General features: G+C 49.2%; 8 protein-coding genes across 8 annotated transcripts; 4 read left to right on the top strand and 4 right to left on the bottom strand.

Annotated features, from left to right (window-relative positions):
• Positions 1-395: 395 nt before the first annotated feature.
• FPSE_04256 (uncharacterized protein) lies at positions 396-1,395 on the bottom strand (the record flags this gene model as incomplete). Its single annotated transcript, XM_009257374.1, has 2 exons — positions 396-917; positions 964-1,395. The coding sequence occupies 2 exons, from the start codon at positions 1,393-1,395 to the stop codon at positions 396-398; spliced, it is 954 nt and encodes a 317-aa protein (XP_009255649.1).
• A 299-nt stretch (positions 1,396-1,694) lies between these two features.
• FPSE_04255 (uncharacterized protein) lies at positions 1,695-2,580 on the top strand (the record flags this gene model as incomplete). The annotated part of the gene is made up of 2 exons (XM_009257373.1): positions 1,695-2,202; positions 2,252-2,580. The coding sequence occupies 2 exons, from the start codon at positions 1,695-1,697 to the stop codon at positions 2,578-2,580; spliced, it is 837 nt and encodes a 278-aa protein (XP_009255648.1).
• A 108-nt stretch (positions 2,581-2,688) lies between these two features.
• On the bottom strand, positions 2,689-4,272 carry FPSE_04254 (uncharacterized protein; the record flags this gene model as incomplete). Its single annotated transcript, XM_009257372.1, has 6 exons — positions 2,689-3,142; positions 3,195-3,678; positions 3,737-3,998; positions 4,046-4,101; positions 4,182-4,195; positions 4,250-4,272. The coding sequence occupies 6 exons, from the start codon at positions 4,270-4,272 to the stop codon at positions 2,689-2,691; spliced, it is 1,293 nt and encodes a 430-aa protein (XP_009255647.1).
• Positions 4,273-5,468: 1,196 nt separating this feature from the next.
• On the top strand, positions 5,469-10,777 carry FPSE_04253 (uncharacterized protein; the record flags this gene model as incomplete). The annotated part of the gene is made up of 2 exons (XM_009257371.1): positions 5,469-10,567; positions 10,618-10,777. The coding sequence occupies 2 exons, from the start codon at positions 5,469-5,471 to the stop codon at positions 10,775-10,777; spliced, it is 5,259 nt and encodes a 1,752-aa protein (XP_009255646.1).
• Positions 10,778-11,428: 651 nt separating this feature from the next.
• On the top strand, positions 11,429-11,788 carry FPSE_04252 (uncharacterized protein; the record flags this gene model as incomplete). Its single annotated transcript, XM_009257370.1, has 2 exons — positions 11,429-11,459; positions 11,568-11,788. 2 exons carry the CDS (start codon positions 11,429-11,431, stop codon positions 11,786-11,788), a joined length of 252 nt encoding a protein of 83 aa, XP_009255645.1.
• Positions 11,789-12,200: 412 nt separating this feature from the next.
• Positions 12,201-13,616, bottom strand: FPSE_04251 (uncharacterized protein; the record flags this gene model as incomplete). The annotated part of the gene is made up of 2 exons (XM_009257369.1): positions 12,201-13,019; positions 13,071-13,616. The coding sequence occupies 2 exons, from the start codon at positions 13,614-13,616 to the stop codon at positions 12,201-12,203; spliced, it is 1,365 nt and encodes a 454-aa protein (XP_009255644.1).
• A 2,750-nt stretch (positions 13,617-16,366) lies between these two features.
• On the top strand, positions 16,367-17,780 carry FPSE_04250 (uncharacterized protein; the record flags this gene model as incomplete). Its single annotated transcript, XM_009257368.1, has 2 exons — positions 16,367-16,809; positions 16,865-17,780. 2 exons carry the CDS (start codon positions 16,367-16,369, stop codon positions 17,778-17,780), a joined length of 1,359 nt encoding a protein of 452 aa, XP_009255643.1.
• A 246-nt stretch (positions 17,781-18,026) lies between these two features.
• On the bottom strand, positions 18,027-18,772 carry FPSE_04249 (uncharacterized protein; the record flags this gene model as incomplete). The annotated part of the gene is made up of 2 exons (XM_009257367.1): positions 18,027-18,439; positions 18,502-18,772. The coding sequence occupies 2 exons, from the start codon at positions 18,770-18,772 to the stop codon at positions 18,027-18,029; spliced, it is 684 nt and encodes a 227-aa protein (XP_009255642.1).
• Between the last annotated feature and the right edge of the window lie 462 nt (positions 18,773-19,234).

The raw sequence follows: 19,234 nt of genomic DNA, 5'->3' as shown, positions 1-19,234 counted from the left end.
AAGCCGCTATCTCTTTTGCCGTAGAAGTATATCGTAAGCTTGCGCTGTTCGACAAGGACGTGAAAGGCTTAGGAGAAACATAGAATGCCGTCAAGTCTAAAACTGAAGATACAGACGTATACATCCTCGAGGCGAATAATCTCGATGTAGATCAAGCCTATAGTGCCTTGAATACGACGATTGTTAACTTGATGAGAGACGATGCGATTGATGTATGTTTCGCTGATGTGTCCTCCTATGCTGATTGACGGGATACCAGTACGCGAAACAAATCAAGGCAGGCTCGTGAAAGTCATACTGTATTGGGTATCAAACTAGTGTATAAAGAGAGCAGCAAGAATCACAATGTCCTTTTCCCCATTTGAACGCCCCTTTTATCCCAAGCAACCTCTGCCTCATGATGCAGCTGGTGTACTGGTCGAGTTCACCATTTTGCTCTTCTTGCGCTTGGGTTTCGGGGCCGTCGCTGATCTGGGTGTCTTCTCCTTGCTTTCCTTCTTATCTTCAACTTTGGTGTTGATTGTCGGAGCAGTGATGCTCCTTACGGGGCTATCCTTCTTGACAAGTTGGGGTGGTTTTCGTCCTGTGGTGGTGAGGTGGAACTCTCCAGGACGACCGGTGATGGGGTTCTCATCGATGTATTCGCCTCCGTACTTCATGTGAATCATGAATGACTCTTCAGCCAGTTTTTCCAATTCCTTCTCTTCGTCCTTCTGTGTAACTGGTGTAGGAGCTATTGGGGCTTTGCTGGGTTCGTCTGTTGCGGGCATTGGGGTAGCGGCAGCAGAGTCCTGGGTTTTGGCTTTTGTTGCTGTTTTTGCTGCTGGAAGCTCATAGTAGTTGCCCCTGGAAGGACCCCATTTTCGAACTGATTCAGCAGCTGTGACGGCGTTCGTGATGCTTAAAGATATTGTCATCTAATAACAGGTTAGATTGGTCCAGTAGATGCGCGAAACCACATACAATTCGTGCTGCTAGGATGCCGCTCAAGGTTGGCGCCATGTAGATATTTTCTCCCACGACAAAGTACGACGCGTGCACAGTGATTTCGTCGTCGTCGTACGCTGACTTCCGTCTTGTCTGTTTGCGAATCACCCATACGCCTGTGCCAGCTCCAGGACCAGTCTCTGCAGGCTCCTCTACGACTCTAAACTCAAGACCAGACATGGTGTTAAGATGTGTTTCAAAAGCTTCGCGTGTTTGGATAACAGGATACATCGAGGGTACGTTCATGGCTTGGTTATATACCACGGCGTTGTTCGATGTGCGCTCAAAGAAAGGCGATTCGGCGAAGTAGAAGAGGATGGTATTGTTGTGCAGGCCACCCATTTGCGCGATCGCCATGGGAGAGCGCCATTGGATTTCGTCCAGGGGGGGATCGTTGGGGTTCGACATTCTCAAAAGCTGCAATCTTCGTCGTTGTGGTGTTTTTGTTTGATTGTGTTTGTTTGAAGATTGGAGGTTGAAGCTTCCGCGAATTGACGTGGGGTTCCGCTTCTATATACCCCAGGGGTGCTGCAGGGAGCGGTCGCGTTCCGCTCTAGCGCTCATCCCGTGCAGCCATGGTGCATCATTTCAACCTTAAACTTCAACCTCACAACAATATTCACGTCTACTGTATCAACGAAAAGCACAAACTCAGCAATTAAGGACAAAGTACACTCGAGATTCAATAAAGTTATACAAATCACACCATGGATTTGCTTTCAAGCATCCGCAAATCCGGCTCTAGAGGTGGCGTCAACTTCAGCTGGGACGAAGTCGCAAACTCTTCCCATCGCGAGAATTACCTTGGCCACAGTCTCAAAGCACCTGTTGGACGATGGCAAAAGGGTCGCGACTTGGGCTGGTACGCCAAAGCCGAGGATGATTCTGGAGAACCCGACGAAAACGGAGAAACAGAGGAGGACCGCCGCGAAAAGGCACGAAAGGAAGAACTGCGCAAGATCAAGGAGGCTGAAGAGGACGCCATCGCAGCAGCTTTAGGCTTGCCGCCGCCTGTGCGAGACTCTTCAGGTGCAAACGCAGTGGAGATCGATCCCAGCAAACGAAAGGTCGGGCCAGCAAGTGGGCCTCCTGAGGAAGAGGCTGGAAACGAAAAGCGAGAGCGCTCGAGACGTCAAGACGGTTCAGAAAGAAAGGAGAGAAGGCGACACCGCAGTCGAAGCCATGATCGCGATCATGACCGTGAACGCCGCCATCGTAGGCATAGGAGGAGTCGAAGTCGCGATAAAGATGCTGGGAAGGACAGAGACGAAGATCGGCCCAGGGAGAGACGCCGAGATAGGGATGGAGATCGGGAAAGGGAACACGGCCACAGACGCCATCGCGATGGCCATCGAAGGGAAGATCGAGAAGGAGGTGACCGACGACACAGAGATGGAAGCAGGGAGCGTCGCCGCTCGAGATCGCGAGACCGACGCAGGCGCAGCGGTAGTCCAAGGCCTCATCGCCGAGACTGAAGAGCCAGATTCTAGTCTCCAGCAGAGAATCAACCGAACATATGATACCCATAGGAACACAAGAGGCGTTTCAACATCTGCAATGTGTTACGAAATTGATTTCGAAATTAACAACTGATTCTTTTTGCTTCCTATCTAAGCTGGATATTTGCATGTTATTAGACCTTTTTGCCTGTTCCAACGCCAAATCAAACCACTTTTGTTACAGTTTTGTTGTTACATAGCCTCAAGACTGGCTGAGAGGTTGACCGTCTTTGGCTTTTTGAGCGCCATACTTCTCCAATCGAATGGACTGGATAGCGATGAAGCCAGTGCTATCCATGGGAGAGAAGGTATCAAGGCTGTCCATGGAAGCATCCTCCTGGGAGTAGAGGGAGCTGGTCTCACTCGATCGTCCGAGAACGTAGACATTGCCTTTGTACACTCGGAGACGGACCTGGCCATTGACGCCCTTCTGAGCAGAGACAATGGCCTCGTCGAGCCACTCACGCTCAGGAGAGAAGTACATGCCGTTGTAGAGGCACTGAGACCACTCAACAGTCACAAATTGATCTCGAAGCTTGCGGACCTTGGAGTCAAGGACGAGGCCCTCAAGATCAACGTGAGCGAGACGAGCAATGGTCAAGCCAGGGGTATCGTAGCAGCCACGGCTCTTGAGTCCGATCCATCGGTTCTCGACACTATTTTTGTAAGTTTGATATCTTGGCGCTTTATCACAATAATTATACGTACATGTCAATTCGGCCAACGCCGTGATCATGCCCAATCTTGTTGAGAAGCTTGAAGAGCTCTACTGAGTCAGTGGCCTCCTGGTCAGGGGTTGCGACCTTGACAGGTAGGCCCTTCTCGAAGTGGACGGTAAAGTCGAAAGGCTTGTCGGGGGCTTCGAGAGGGTCGACTGTCTGGGTCCATAGGTCCTTGGGAGGGGTGTGGTCAGGATCCTCGAGGATGCCAGCCTCATACGAGCAGTGAACAAGATTCTCGTCTTGGCTCCAAGGAGCCTTTGGGGTGGATGAGACGGGGATGTTGTTCTCGGCAGCGAACTTGAGAAGATCTTGTCGGCCCTGGAACTTCTCACAGAATTCGGGTAGTCGCCAAGGGGTAATAACCTTGATCGAAGGGTTGCAGGCCTTGAAGGCGAGCTCGAAACGAACTTGGCTAAAAGAGTATGTTAGTCGCATGATTCGTTTTTTGAGATTTCCATGCCATACTCGTTCTGTGATTTGTTAGCAACGAATCCATCTTACGACTGAGAACTGGACTCACTCCTTTACCAGTGCAGCCATGGCTCAGAAGGTTGCAGTTGTACTTCTCAGCGACGCGGACCTGGGCACGAGCAATGACGGGTCGAGCAAGAGCGGTTCCAAGAAGATATCGATCCTCGTAGATGGCGTTGCACTGAATCGCTCGGAAGACGATTTGTTCGACGAACTCCTTCTGTAGGTTCTCAATGATCATATGCTCAGCACTGAGAGCGAGAGCCTTCTTCTCAACGGCGCCAAAGTCCTCAACTTGGCCAACATCGGCGAGGAAACACTATACTGTCAGGGGCTATTGGTAGAGACTTGTATCGGAAAACATACCACGACCTCATATCCCTCAAGGATGAGCCATTTTAGGATCGTAGAGGTATCGAGGCCTTTTTATGGAGTTAGCATGGTGTTCTAGATCATAATCAGAGCCACTGATTGTTTGTGGTTTGGGAGACAGAGGTCGTACCTCCAGAGTAGGCACTATAGAGCAGAATTAGTGAATGCTTCAACAGCCGAACGAACTCAAATACTCACAGACAAACACGGCCTTTTGACATGGTGCGAATTGAGTTGGTTTGTGGTTATGTTGTTTTGTGTCTGGTTCATATAGACAAAGCAGAGAAGAGGCCCTTGGAGGAGTGAAGCTGAACGGTGAATTTGGAAAGACGAAGAGGAAGGAAGAAGATGTTTTATATTCTGAAAATGACAAATTGACTCACTTGATCTGTCGCCAAAAAAGAAAAGACACCAAATAATTGGCATGCCGTCTCCATCACCAAGTGATTCACTTACACGGGTTGATTCCGACTCCAGACCCAACAAGACGTCTACTGTTCGATTACAACTTTAGAAATGCACTATACCTTAGTAGTTATGTTTCCCACTACTAACCTAGTCCTCACAGATGGTATTTTTATCCTAAAACGGTAATATATATATGGTAATTAAAATTAAATATTTGCTGGTGGCCTTGGTTTTTGCGCTGCGAAATCGGCAACCAAGTTTTTTCCATTGACTCAACTTTTGACATCCCAACAAAGGGTCTTGGCACGGTTCATGGGCGGGTACTGGCTACAATAGTAGGTGATCGCCAGGAACAAGGACCACTACAGTATGCATTGCATAGATGCCAAACTTGTATGATATAAGTTAGCGTTTGAAGATTAGGAAAGAGATCGAATAAATAACGGATTGGGTATTTTGGCTCTTGAACATTGAGCCCATCGCAATAAAGCTCAGGTCCTCCGCCATAGATTAGTAGGTTCCGTGGAATGAGCAGTACGGTATTCGTGTACTGATTGGTCACTTTCTCCCCGAGACACCCGTAAAAAACGTCACCTTCAGGCCCGCCCGAATGCTATCAGCTGCCTAGGGGCTCTTTACCACGAGTCGCAGGTCATATGAACAAACTATCTCCAAACCTCACCTAGACTCTACAGCATCATCACCTTTTGCCACAACCCCTATTTTATGTTTGTGTTTCCATCGCCTTCTCTCACTTATTCGGAGTTTGAGTGCATTGTAAGCGCGTTTGCCACATCTCATTATCACACGTAGATCTGTCTGCCTTGACTTGCCTGACCTAGACTCCGAATCAAATCCGCATATACTTTCACGTCAAAGCATCACAACTAACTTTACTAAACAGTTCACGTTTCACTCTACTTTCTGAGACTTTCTTGTCCGCAGTATAAAACATCCATCGACGACTACGACGATAATGCGATAGTAGACCTCATACAACGTAATCACGATGGATTATTCCAAGTTGCGAGCTGCCGCTTTGCGAGACGGTGAAGACGAAGAAGCTGTTACTGTCGATACTCGCGCTCTGATCGACAAGGTTCTTGCGCGATACTCAGGAGAATGGACAACACTACGAGAACTCATTCAAAACGCCGCCGATGCTCAGGCAAAGACGGTCAGCGTTAAGTGGGAAACACTTCCCTCGACACAAGTGCCACTCCCAAGCACAACGAACCGATCCGAAATACTGAAGCATACCTTGTCAAACCATACATTGCGCCGATTAGTCGTACAAAACGATGGACAGCCATTTACAAAGACGGATTGGGGAAGACTGAAGCGCATTGCTGAAGGTAACCCTGACGAGACCAAGATCGGCGCTTTCGGTGTTGGTTTCTACAGTGTCTTTGCAGATTGCGAGGAGCCTTTTGTTAGCTCCGGCGATCAGGCTATGGCATTCTACTGGAAGGGAAATGCCCTCTTCACCAAGAAATCCCAGATCCCAGCAGACCAGGCTACCCATCATACAACATTCGTCCTCGATTACCGAAACAACACAACACCTCTACCGAATCTACTATCCGTCAGCCAGTTTCTCGCGACCAGTTTGACATTTGTTGCGCTTGAGCACATCGAGTTTTGGATAGATGACTACCGGGTCCTATCTCTGAAGAAGAAGTCTTCCCCTAGTGTTGAGCTTCCTCTACCCCGGGATCTGGAGGCAAGGACAAAGGATGGCCTAATGAAAGTGACGAGCGTTGATCGTACAAGTACACAGATTGATGCGTCTTACATGGCTGCTATAGGATGGAAACCGCAAGCTGTGTCATCCAGCACAAAGACTGATTCCTATGGTGCCCCGGAAGCTCCCTCATTGAGATCCTTCTTCGCCCGACTTACATCAACTGCATCACAAGCCGGTATCAGAACCAAAGCCCAAACCGAGGAGAATGCAGCGCAGGTGGCTATTGCCGAAGATGTGACAAAACTTTCAACATCGACAATCTTCCTTCGCGCAACTTCTGCAAGTATCCGCACGAGCGTGGCTACTAATTTCGCATCCGAACTTGAGAGAGCTACAAAGAAACCTCCGCCAAAGACTACAAAGATTGCAATTCTGACTTCGTCTTACGATGAGGCTCAGGCTTCTCAAGAGGCTGCTTCTCCTGGCGCACTTGGCAAGGCTACTGATGTGTTCGCCTCTGTGCTTCCTAACAAGAAGCCGGGTGGACGCATTTTTATTGGCTTTCCTACGATGCAAACCACCGGCGCAGGGATGCACGTTTCGGCGCCATCTATCATTCCCACCGTAGAAAGAGAAGCTATTGACTTGAACGCTCGTTGGGTCAGGACATGGAACCTTGAAATCCTTCGTGCTGCAGGTATTATTACTCGACTCGCGTTCGCAAACGAGATGAGCGACTTGAGCAGTCGGATTAGACAGGTCATGGCCAAGGAACCCAAGTTCTCCCCAACTGTCATCGCGAAGTACATGCCGGAAGCTCTTCACATCCTAAAAACCTTTACTTTTGGCGACTCTACTCCCAGTGGGCAAGTTGGTCAAATCATCGAGGAAGCTTTTTGGATGTGCTTCAAGAAGGCCTCGATTGAGACCTACTCGACTCGAGGCGTGCTACAAACAGCGGATGTTCGTATTGCCTCGGATGAAATGAGTAAATTTGTTGATAGCATACCCGTCGTGCCTGAGGAGATGAAGGGCGTTCCGTTTGTAAAGAAGCTCATAGACTTTGGTCTCATCTCCCACATCACTGTTACAGATGTGAAGAAGGAGCTAGAGACAAAGGCTATGAACAAAGTACAACTAATGAACTTTATCAGCTGGGCAGGTAAAAAGAGTTTAAGTGGTGAACTCGACCCTGGCAGCCGATCCGCTTTACTTGAGGTTGCTGTTGGTACGATGAGTGATGATGGGGAGCAAGGCGAGATCATTGCTCTCGGAAGCATCACGAACCATCTCATTACGAACAGAATTCCTGCCAGTTTACCTATTCCCCCTACAACAATTCCTCATGCACTTACAGCGAATTCTCAACCAGCGGAACTGCGCGCTTTGGGATGGGAGCCGTTGGAGGTCGTCCCTTGGCTGCGGTTCCTCTTCGACACGAATTCATCCAGGTCCGAGGAGCAGAACCTCACACGATCGCCCAAGTTTGCTATCCAAGTGTTAACAATTCTGTCAAAGAATTTTGAAAACTCCAGTCCAGGGGCGAGAGTAACTATTGTCTCGCTTTTGCAGGCCAACACGGTGGTTCCCACGAAACAGGGAATGAAGAAACCAACAGAGTCCTTCTTCCCCATCGTCAAGCTATTTGATGACCTTCCTATCATCCAAGGTTGTGACAAGATCAAGGAGAAGTTCCTGGTCACAATTGGTGTCCGCAAAACTGTTGATCTCGAGACCATCTTCACGAGACTGCTTAACGCTTCAAGTGAAGGTCAACAGAAGTGGAGTCATGTCGAGCTCATCAAGTATCTGGCGTCTGTCCGCGAGGATATTCCTGGTGAAGATCTTAGCAAGCTTAAGCAAACACGCTTCTGTCCCGCTGAGGCTGGTCCCAAGGGCATGGAGTCTACCAAAGCAACAGAAACGTTGTACAAAGTCTCAGAACTATTTGAGCCAAAGGATGCCATCCGCGGTTTGCGATTGCCTGTTCTCCAATGGCCTGGTCCTCCCGGCAGCTATAGACCTGGCAGTCAAGAGGCCAGGTTTCTCAACTCTCTGGGTCTCAGACCTTATCCGTCTGTTCCTGAGCTTGTTGAACTAATGTCGGGTAAGGACGAGGCTCTTCGAGTTTCCTCAATGACCTATTTCCTTGCCAACCACCAAATCAATGGATATGGGTCTTTCCAACTTGGTGGCAGCCCAAAGGCAATGATGCCTCTTCAAGGAAGCACAAAACTCGTACCCCCCTCGCAGTGCTTCTATAATCCTCGAGCCTCTATCCTTGGCTTCAATATCCTAAGAAGGGATCTGCATGACCATGCTGTCAAGTTCGGAGTAGCGAGAGACCCGCCAATGGCCGATTGTGTAAACCGCTTTTTAGCGTCACCTCCTCAAGATCACCAGAACGCCGTTGCACTCTTCGGTTATTTTGCGTCTCGAATCGCCGATTTAGGCGAAAACTACCTTTTCAAACTGCGTGATGCCCCTATAGTCCCTATTACACGAACCTCGCAATCAACCGAGAAGCCAAAACGTACCCAGGTTCATGTCAGTCCTTCTCGAGTGTATCTCGGTTCCTCGACGACCTACGGCGATATCTTCGACTTTGTCGATTTTGGACCTGAGGCGAATGCATTCCTGTTCCAGTGCGGCGCCAAGAGTGAGCCTACCAAATTAGAAGTGGCACATATGGCGTGCACTGAACCAGCTCGTCTTCTTGGCGTGCTTCAAAGCTCGGAGAAGTACTTGGATCTTCTCAAGTCCCTGGCTGAATCATCGTCTACGCTTCATAGAGATAAGGACCTCTGGAGACGAATGAAGTCGGCGCCCTTCCTCCTCGCATACAAGGAATTAGCGCCACCTAAGAAGCAGTCGGATGACTTGGAGGAGGAGGATGAGCCTATCAGACAGTACCAGCTCGCCTCTGCCAGTCAAATTGTGATCCTGGACGACATCATCAGTTACAGACTATTCAAAGATCAGCTTATCTGTGCGCCAGAGGAGGACGCCCTTGAGACATTCTATCTATCGCTTGGGGCGCAAAGGCTCAGTAGCATCGTTCGAGAGGAAATTAGAATTGGGCCTCACAGCGATAGGCAAAAGCTTGCTCTTAGTCTGCGCAAACATGTCGTCGAGAGATCAAAAATCTTCCTCTTCGAGTATGCAAACTATAGGCGTGACGCTATTAAGCATGACGCAAAATGGTTGGAGAAAAATCTGACTGTCGATGTGGTTCACTCGGTGGCTTTAAGAAGAACCCTTCAGGGTCAGTACCAGACTCATACAGAGAAGCGGTCGGCTGCGAGCAAGAAGACCAATAACGGTTGGATCATGTACGTCGCTGATGAAGCAAAGCCCGACATGTACCAAATTGGACAAGCTATTTGCCAAATGTTATTGAGTCGTCCGAATCAGCAGGCCTACCTCTTCTTTGAGCCGTTCCTGACACTGGATCTTTACGGCCTGAGGAACCGCGGTTACAACGTTGACCGAATTCTGCGAGCCAAGGCTGCCGAAGCCAGAATCGCCGAGGAAGAGAGGCGAAAGGCTTTGGAAGAGGAACAGCGGCAAATCAAGGAGAAGGAGCAGCAATGGGGAGCAGAGGCTAAAGCGGCTGAAGCTGCACGTGAAGCTACCAGAGTGCCAGAGCCCCTTGGACCAACAATGCCAGGTTCATGGGAGTCACCAGAGCAACCCAAGCCTACTCAAGAACAACAGAACAGGAAGAGTAGAGGGTTGTTCTCCAACCTGACTCGCCGACTTGGATTCGACACGGAGCAAGATGAAGACGACTCTCGCAAGGAGCTGAACAAGTTCTTGGACAAGCCCAAAGAGATCGAGGCGCCTGGCAGCGGCTCGTCTAATTCTGGAAAGCGGCCACAAGACGAGGGCAGAGTGACAAGTCCTGCAGTGGTGCAGCAGAATTTACTCAATGCGGTGAAGTCGACCCGGGCGTATGGATCTGATAGTGTCTTTTCAGAGCCTCAAGTCAACGAAGTCAAAGAGCAGGCCACTTACTGTGACAAGACGCCAGCACAGAACATCACATTCATTGCTGAAACTTCGAATAGCATGAAGGTATTTGTCTCCAGGGACATAAAGGATTCGAGTGCATTCCTCTCGAAACACCTGACCAACTTAAACGTGTTTTCCAGCCTGTTGATTGATGTAGGCAACGTCTACTCTATGTCACCTAAGGTCTTGCATATCTTTTATGACGAAGCTGGCGGGACAATCGCATTCAATACCGGTGGAAGTATCTTCTGCAACTTCAGGTTCTTCCTTCAGCTTCATGCCGCGCAAATTGAGGGAAGAAGCGGCCAGGCAAAGGCAGAGGCTGCGACCTGGTGGTGGGTTGTTTTGGCACATGAGCTGGCACACAATCTCGTGTCGCCTCACAACTCCGATCACAGCTACTACACGTAAGTTCAGTTCCTACGCTCCCTTGTGAAGCATATGCTAACAGCCATAGTGAATCCTTTATTCAGCAATATTTCTCCAAGATTGTGGCCAAGGCGGCTCAGTGGACCGCCAATCCTACGCCTCGCAGCCAAACACCCACGATAGCACCACCACCATCTGGAGCGCCGCCTCCTTATTCTGGCGGATTGGATAGAAGCTTGTTAGATTGATTGTTTTGCAATGACATAGCGGGGAGTTTTATGGCTTTGAGCACGTGGGATACTATCTCTCTTACTGTTACTGACCGATGCCGTTACTAAGACAGTAGACCAGACATAGATGTAGACTCTAGATTTAGTAGATATTGAATGAGCACTGGGCCTGGTTTGATCATGGCGTATTTTCTTTTTACTTTTTGGTTGTGATATGATTGTTTGAACTTTACTTGAATAAGTGGCCGGAGGAAGTGGTGATGATGTGGTTTGAATGTCGTCAGTGAGTTGTTCTCGTGGAGTACGCTCCATTAGTTATCCTTTAAACATGAATTGCTAACCACAAACAATACCGTAAGAACAGTGTCAGGAAGTAAAGGCATAAATATTGGCCAATGTCTTGAACAACATCGTCATTAACAGCAATTAAAACTACACTTTATTGCTGGCGATCACAAGGTACAGGGTAGATAGTTTGACAAATATCATACACGTGACTGGTATCGTGACCAATCAGTTGGACTCCAATTGTAGTGAGCTTCGGCAGACGGATCTTCAAGATCACGACCTCACTTCCCGATAACGAACGACGTCAACGCCTCGCACCTCGAGCGAATCTCAGACCTGCCCAATCTCTACATCCGAATACCCGACGGTCAATTGCCCAACATGCACCGCATCGCTTTCTGGAGTCTCTTCGGTACGTCACCTACCTGAGTCAATTCGCCCGCCCGAGAATACAACCTGGACAATTGAATGGCGAGGGGGAAAGGAAAGAATTGGATGCTAACATAGCGGAAATTTCAAGGCCTCGGCGCCCGATTCTGGCAAATGGGTATCGAGATGCGTCCCTTCTTCAGCAAGTCCTCCCTGTGGGTGTACCCCGTCTACGCAGCCGGCGGTGCCAGCTTCGGATATTGGCTCCAGGGCGTCGACGACAGACAAACCGACACACTGAGGGAGCGAAAGAACATCCTCCTCGAGAAGCGAGCGCGCAAGGCCGAGAAGGATGCCCAGGCTGAGGCTTAAGAAGGGAAATGACTACGGGAATGGGAATGCAAAGACACTGAGAATTACACACCTTCGGCTTCGACAAACAAGATTGAAGGGTGGAGGGAATATTGTACATTTGTGATATTTTGGGAAGTAGAGCGTCAAAATGGACGTATGGGTTGAAACAATTACAACCAGAGTGAATTGAGGCTGTGATGACACTATATTGTTCTGATTAGTCAATGGCTTCAATCGGTAGTCTTGAGAAATCACCCGAGGTTGCAGCAGACCAGAAACATCACAAACACGACAGAATGCAAGTACACTTTCATTGCTTCAAAAGACTGTCTCTTATACATTCACAATCTGGATCAGAATGACAACCCAAACGCCGCACCATCTATCAGGTGAGAAAGTGTAGCCCATGTTTTTACTTGAATTCAAAAGCCTACAACTCCTCTAGTTTTCTTAGGATAGCTGGTACAGAAGTAGCCGAAGAATTGCCCAGTTCCGTCACAACAACCGTGATGTACTTGTCCCGCGTAGTGTCGAAAAGCAAGCGGAACCCAACGTCAGTGGATCGCTCAGGGTCAATCTCGTTGTAGGTGAGCGAGTCAATAGACACACGCTCAGTGAAGTTGATGGTCTCGCACAGAGCGACGACACGGACACCAAGGTCAGTAGCGACTGTAGCAATGTCGCATGAGCCTGCGCGGGCGTACATAGCACCGTTGCTAAAGATGGCTTCGGCGGCAAGCAAAACTTGGGTGGCCTCGGAGAGGTGGGTTCGCAGAGCACTGAGATCGGAAGAGTAGGCGACGTGAATGCCAGCAGCGGAGAGCTTCTTTGCGAGATCGATGCCGACACGCTCATAAGGATCGTCGACAAGGATAACGCGGAAGTTCTTCTTCTGGAGCTGGCGAGCTTGGAGAAGGGTGCGCTCAACAAGGTGGTGGTGAGCATAAGTGAGTACTACATCGTCTTCGTCAATCATGTTGGCAGCAGTCTCAACGATCACGTAGTCCGCGAGAGTTATGCGTTCACGAATGTAATTGTCGATGGACTCGGATAGGAGCTTCTTGGCGTCAGAGTCGGGGAGATCAATGTCAATCTTGCTGATCTGAAGCTTGAGCCATCGGATAGCATTGCCCATGGAGAAACACATGGGACGGCATGCTGTGAGATACTCGATCTGAGGGTTGAGAACGTGAGATGTGAAATGGCGGGAGAAAGTGGAGCCAGGAGGTGTTGTGTACGAGTCGATGACCTGGAATTGTTAGAATTGGACGTTGGTATTGCGGTAGATGGAGTGCTGTACCTTCTTGAAAGCATATAAAGTTGCTTCCAGTCGAGTGATGCTGTCACTGATCGCAAATGCGCTCATGTGCTCTCCGAGAACCAAGACAGCAGGGTGAACGTCCTTGTCGGCATGGGTCATGTCTATGCGCCGGGCCATAGACAGATGGCTGAAGCAGTCTGGTATCGAAGGCTTGTCGTCCTTGACAACAGTCGCACCTGCTGGTCGAATGGGAAGTTTTGCGCCGCCATGCTGCTGATTTTGTCCGTCTTGCTTAGGCTTTGCCTTGCCTCCCTTGCCATCACCACCGGCCTGCTTGTCACCTTGCGCTGGGCCCTGTGGCACTTGGGCGACCTTGGCCTGGGCGCGTCTAGCGGCCTTCTCCTCTTTGGCTCTCTTCTTTAATTCAGCTCCGGAGAGCTTCTTCTCGCCTGCGGGGGCGGCTTGCTGTTGTTGGCCATCCTTGGGAGGCTGCTGGGGTTTGCTCTGGTCCTTCTTTTCCGTCTTGACTTCCTGCTTCTCGGGGGCTTGCGGCGGGGGAGCCGAGCCCTCAGCTTCGATAGACATGAGGCCTGGTTCGAGAGTTCGTGTTTTCGGGTAGAGAAGCGGTTTCGATAATGTGCTTGTTCGAGGGCGGGGCACTACAGAGACGGAGAATGTGCGTGAAGACGTGGCTACCTATTATAGCCACTAGAATACGTTCTTTTCGATAATTTCAGCGAGATGCTCGAATAATTTCGGTCGGGAATGGTCGCTAATAGATAAGGATTCCGGGCTGTTAGAGTTTTGGTACGAGGGGCGCTCAGATGGAGGCTTTGAGTCACTCAAAAAGAATGATTTGGACCGGCATTTGGATGGAGAATGTCGAATGCCCCGCGCTAGCCCAAGACGTGGTGCGTGGGCAGCACCAACGAACAGCCAGAGAGCAGCGTAGCATGCATGGGTATGATCGTTTGCATGTCACTTTACTAGGATTTTATTCTAGACATGATTTAATTATTGTTGATACTATTTCAAGCCTGCTTGTTTGACTGCCTCCTTTCTCATGATGCTTTGTTCGCAGGCCTCACAGGTCGTCATCATCGGCCGCACAGCATGTCAAAGGCTCAACAGCCAGCCAGCAGCACTGCGAAAAGGATTTGGCCAGAGGGATAGCATTTCATCATTCTTACTTGGTCAAGCAAACACTTAATACATCGCCATTGTCAAGACAGGTACATCCATCATGACCTCTGAGCATGTTGCGACTCGCGCTGCCGGTGATACACACGCGCATTCTCGACATCTAACACTTGGGTCATAAGCGTGATATGCAACAGAGCACTCAGCCAGTCAGCATGTGCGGACCATCACGTACATCACCAACAATATCAAGCATCCTCCTTCTTCGCGCCAGTCCATATAGGACCGATCGCAATGAAAGAAAAGTTTCCATAAGAAAAGTGTTCCAAAAATTCCCTACCCAGGCGAACCCAAGTAGGAGCGGTCAGTGTATAGTTTTCAACTAGCAAAAATCCACTCTCAGCTAATCGCTTCACGGAGATGGATAACGCCCTTGCACTCGGATGAAGAAGAAAGAAAGAAAAGAAAACTAAAAGCGAGGGAGGAAGACGGGGTTTTATACCTGCAGGAGATCACTCGCGCACGGGCCACAGATCTGATGACTAAGGCATTTCAGCCAAAAATGCGTGATGGTTTTTGGAAGGAGGGGCTCTAATTTTGCAGCCGCATCCAGGCACCAGCGGGGCTCCACATGCAGGCACAGCAACAGCCTTCAAGGTTCTGGTTCAGTCACGATTGGCAGGCAGGTGCTCAGGAGCTGGCTGCTGCCAATGATATACGGGGTTTATTCAATCTTGATCTCAAGAACTTGCTTGGTTTCTAGGCTTAACTGCAGGATCAGGACACTGGTTAATGTGCTCGATTTCACCATCTGTCGATTTCAGTATCTATCTACAGCTCACATCTTCCAACCAGCAGTGTACAGTATCGGCCTTATTCCCTTGGCTAGGCTCTGATCGACTTTCAACATTAATCTAAATTCACTCTCATAAAGCCCACCAAGACTGATGACGCAGAGTCTGCTTGCCTGCGTGCGTAATACTTTTGCGCATATCACATAGCCATTGGTCAGAGTTGTGCAGCGTGTTCAATTTGAGGGTTGTAAGTTTGCAGGTGACTCTGTTGCCTGGGCGAAGTGCTCTTGAAAGTCAACTTACAAGGTAACTCTGGCCCTGACATGCTCCAGGCAGGCACTTTGTATGGCTGCGGATGCATGTTTGCTTTAAAGACAAGGAACTTTCGGCCAGCATGATGTCGTGCAAGAGCAACCTTCACATGTAAGTTCATTCCCTCTGGTCACCCTTCTATGGCTCTGGTTTGGGCAGTCAAAGTTTCACAGCAATATACGAATGAATGAATCACGAAGACGGAATCTTAATTATGTCCATGTGATTCTGTGTCTGACTCCTCTACTGGGTAGCAGAAAAGTTAACCACCTAAACTTAGGGTACAAAAATGATTAGCCTAAAGACTATAGTTTTAGTAGCATAAAATGACCTACTAATTTCATCTCATATGTTCTCAGCGGCCAATTCTTCTGGTACCCTGAGGCTCCGAGGATGGAGCATGTTTGGAAGACTTGAGAGCATTTTTTGAAAGTGAAATCGAACTACCAAGCCCATAGAATCCTATCCACTTTGTTTACTATGTACGAGATTTTCTTGTGAATTTCCGGTTCCATCATGAGGCTTGAATGCCTGGTTGCCTTGATATTCGTAGTCGATACCCTGTATGAGAGAATGACTGTTTGCATTTTTGCATCAATTCTAAAGAAATTAGAACCATACCGCTGTCCTATGACATCTGATGATCTTCAGTATGACATATATTGCAAATGTATGCTTGATTTCAATTCGGGAGTGAACTATATCATGCCAATATGAGTTGCTGTTCAGTTGGAGGTTGGTGGCTTAGATAGTGGTTATGACGTTCCGAACACACACATAAGGTACACACACACACACGGCACCGCGCTCACGCTGTTGAAGGAAATGATTGATTTATTGATTTGTAAAAGTGTTAAATATTTGAGAATAAAATCGGTTTAATGATATTATTTTATATTTCTTGATAGTAAAACCCTTCCTAGGTAATGACTCAATTCGAAATGCTTGGTTATTTCCACCTACGATGATCGCTGCGATACCGCTATCGCACCCAATTGCAGCAGCACTATTCCATTACAGACTCAAACCCCAGCCAAAAAATTCAGTTGACAATAGCATCAACAATACCTATCCATCTCAACCGCAAATATGATGAAGAAATTCACCCGCGCCTACTCTTCGGCGGCAACTACTTTGGGTTCAAACCCTATCCCTCCTTCAAAGATCCAGTATATTCCTACGTCAGGGAAATACCCAAAGGGCTTCAATGCCTCAGGCGTCTTGGCTGGCGTCAAGCCTGGAAACACCAGCAAGCCCGATATCGCCATCGTCACCTCTGATCGACCATGCGCTGCTGCTGGTGTCTTTACAAAGAACAAGTTCCAGGCTGCTCCTGTGACGTACAGTAGGAAATTGTTACAGCAGAAGAATAACGCTGGTCTGCGAAGCGTCGTCGTCAATTCGGGCAACGCGAATGCTGTCACCGGCACCGGAGGTCTTGAAGATGCTACCAGCATGGCTCACACCACGGACCAAAAGGTTGGCGATGAGAACTCTACTATTGTTATGAGTACCGGAGTTATTGGCCAGAGGTTTGTTTCACTGGTTGACCTTATCTAACCTCTCAATGGCTCACATGTGTCACAGGCTTCCAATTCAGAAGATTCTTGACAAGATTCCTACCGCTGTTAGCAAGGCTGGCAGTTCTCACACCCACTGGCTCGAGTGCGCAAAGGCCATCTGCACAACAGACACCTTCCCCAAGCTCATGTCCCGAAGCTTTGAGCTTCCTTCTTCCCCAGGCGTCGAGTACCGCATCGCTGGTATGACCAAGGGGGCGGGCATGATTGCTCCCAACATGGCGACTCTTCTCACCATCTTGGCTACTGATGCTCCCATTTCTCCTGCTGTCATGCCTAACGTTCTTCGACATGCAGTGGACCGATCTTTCAACTCCATCACCATCGATGGTGACACTTCTACCAACGACACCGTCGCTCTTCTCGCTAATGGCGCAGCTGGTGGTAAGGAGGTCACCTCTGAGCAGTCTCCCGACTATGAAGCCTTCCAGAAGCTCTTGACCGAGTTCTCTGTTGACCTGGCCAAGTATGTTGTCCGAGACGGCGAGGGTGCTACCAAGTTCGTGACCATCCGTGTCGTCGACAGCGCGTCTGAGGAGGCAGCCCGCCAGGTTGGCCGAACTATCGCTACATCACCCCTCGTTAAGACCGCCCTCTACGGTAAGGATGCCAACTGGGGCCGAGTTCTCTGCGCAACCGGTTACGCTCTTATCTCTGCCCCCGGACAGCCCGTGAACGATGTTCCTGAGATCACTCCCGAGCGAACCAACGTCTCCTTCATCCCTACCGACGGCTCAGCTGAGTTGAAGCTGCTTGTCGATGGTGAGCCTGAGCAGGTTGATGAGACGCGAGCGGCCGAAATCCTTGCCATGGAGGATCTCGAGATTGTGGTCAGGCTCGGAACAGGTGATAAGTCTGCTGTGCATTATACTTGCGATTTCAGCCACGACTATGTTACCATTAACGGTGACTACCGAACATAAGTACTATCAGTCGATTTACAAAGTTGTTACAAAATATAGCCTCGAATTTATGACATATTATCGCTTCACACTTGGTTGAAATATAATTTCATAATTCCCAACCGCTCTGCTATCTAATTTATAGTTAAGCTGTTATATGTATCCAAGGTCTTATGTCTTAAGCCCGTCAAACTGCAATTCAAACCTACCAAAAGAAACACTCATCCGGAACTCCTAATCTGCACTTTTTCTTTAGGCACTTTTTCTTTAGGCACTTAGAGTGCCCTTGGTGCTGGGCACCTCGCCCTCCTTACCAGGTATTCTTGTGGTGGCAGCCTTGACAGCGATAGCAAGAGCCTTGAAAGCACTCTCAGCACGGTGGTGGTCGTTGTCACCGTGGAGGCAGTGAACGTGCAGTGTGACACGAGCACCCTGAGCAAAGCTCTGCAGACAGTGAGGAACCATCTCAGTGCTGAGCTGGCCGAGCCACTCCCGCTTCAGACCAAGGTCAACCACGGCATAGGGACGGTTGGAGAGATCGATAACGGCGCGAGAAAGGGCCTCGTCGAGAGGGGCGTAGGCGTAGCCGAAACGAGCAAGACCGGCGGGTGTACCGAGGGCCTGGGCGAAGGCGTAACCAAGGGCGATGCAGACATCCTCAGCAGTGTGGTGGTCGTCAACTAAGCAGATAAATGTCAGTCATTGATATCTCTCGGTGGCGCAATTAGGAAGAAGAACGTACTGTGAAGATCACCCTTGCAGTTCAGTGCCAGACTCCAGCCAGCATGCTTAGCCAGCGCATGGAGCATGTGGTCGAGGAACCCAATTCCTGTGTTGACAGCAATCTTTTGGGACTTGCTGGCCTGGGAAGCATGGCTATCATCGTTGTCGAGAAGACGGGAGTCGGTGTCCGGAGGGAAATCGCCGCCGTCAAGGTTGAGAGCGAGTTGGATCTTGGTCTCGTTGGTGTCACGAGCGAGAGCAGCCCATCGGGTAGGTTGAGAAGAGGCCATATTTGCGATTCAATTGGATGTTTGTACAGAATTGAGCGATGTTTGTTTGTCGAGCAATTGTATGCGACTCTTTTTTCCAAAGTTGATGAGATATGACAGATAGGACGGGCTCCTGTATCGGCGAGTGTCCAATTGACAGCTTCTGATACGCCACGTCCAATGGACCCCGCCAACTTTTTTCCACAGAGGCAAAGACCGCTGTAAGCTACCCCGCCGTTGTTGCAGACACCCCCACTGTAGCCTGTAAAGACGCCCTGGAGGCCCTTAACGCGCTTAGCTCCAGTTGAGAGTGACGGTGAGACTGAAGACCGAACGGGTGTCGACTTTTGTTAGGTGGGTGGGATGTTGTTGTTGTTGATTTAGTTGATGCTATTCCAAACAAACGACACTTTGAATTCCTAAACCCATTTCGCAACGCCGCAACATCACTCGCGTACTGACTACCTAATCCAAATCTGTATA

This window comes from Fusarium pseudograminearum, chromosome 3, assembly GCF_000303195.2.
Source record: "Fusarium pseudograminearum CS3096 chromosome 3, whole genome shotgun sequence".
In the NCBI taxonomy this organism is placed as follows: domain Eukaryota; kingdom Fungi; phylum Ascomycota; class Sordariomycetes; order Hypocreales; family Nectriaceae; genus Fusarium; species Fusarium pseudograminearum.
The sequence above is the reverse complement of the archived record's forward strand: the minus strand, read 5'-3'. Positions and strand labels throughout refer to the sequence as shown.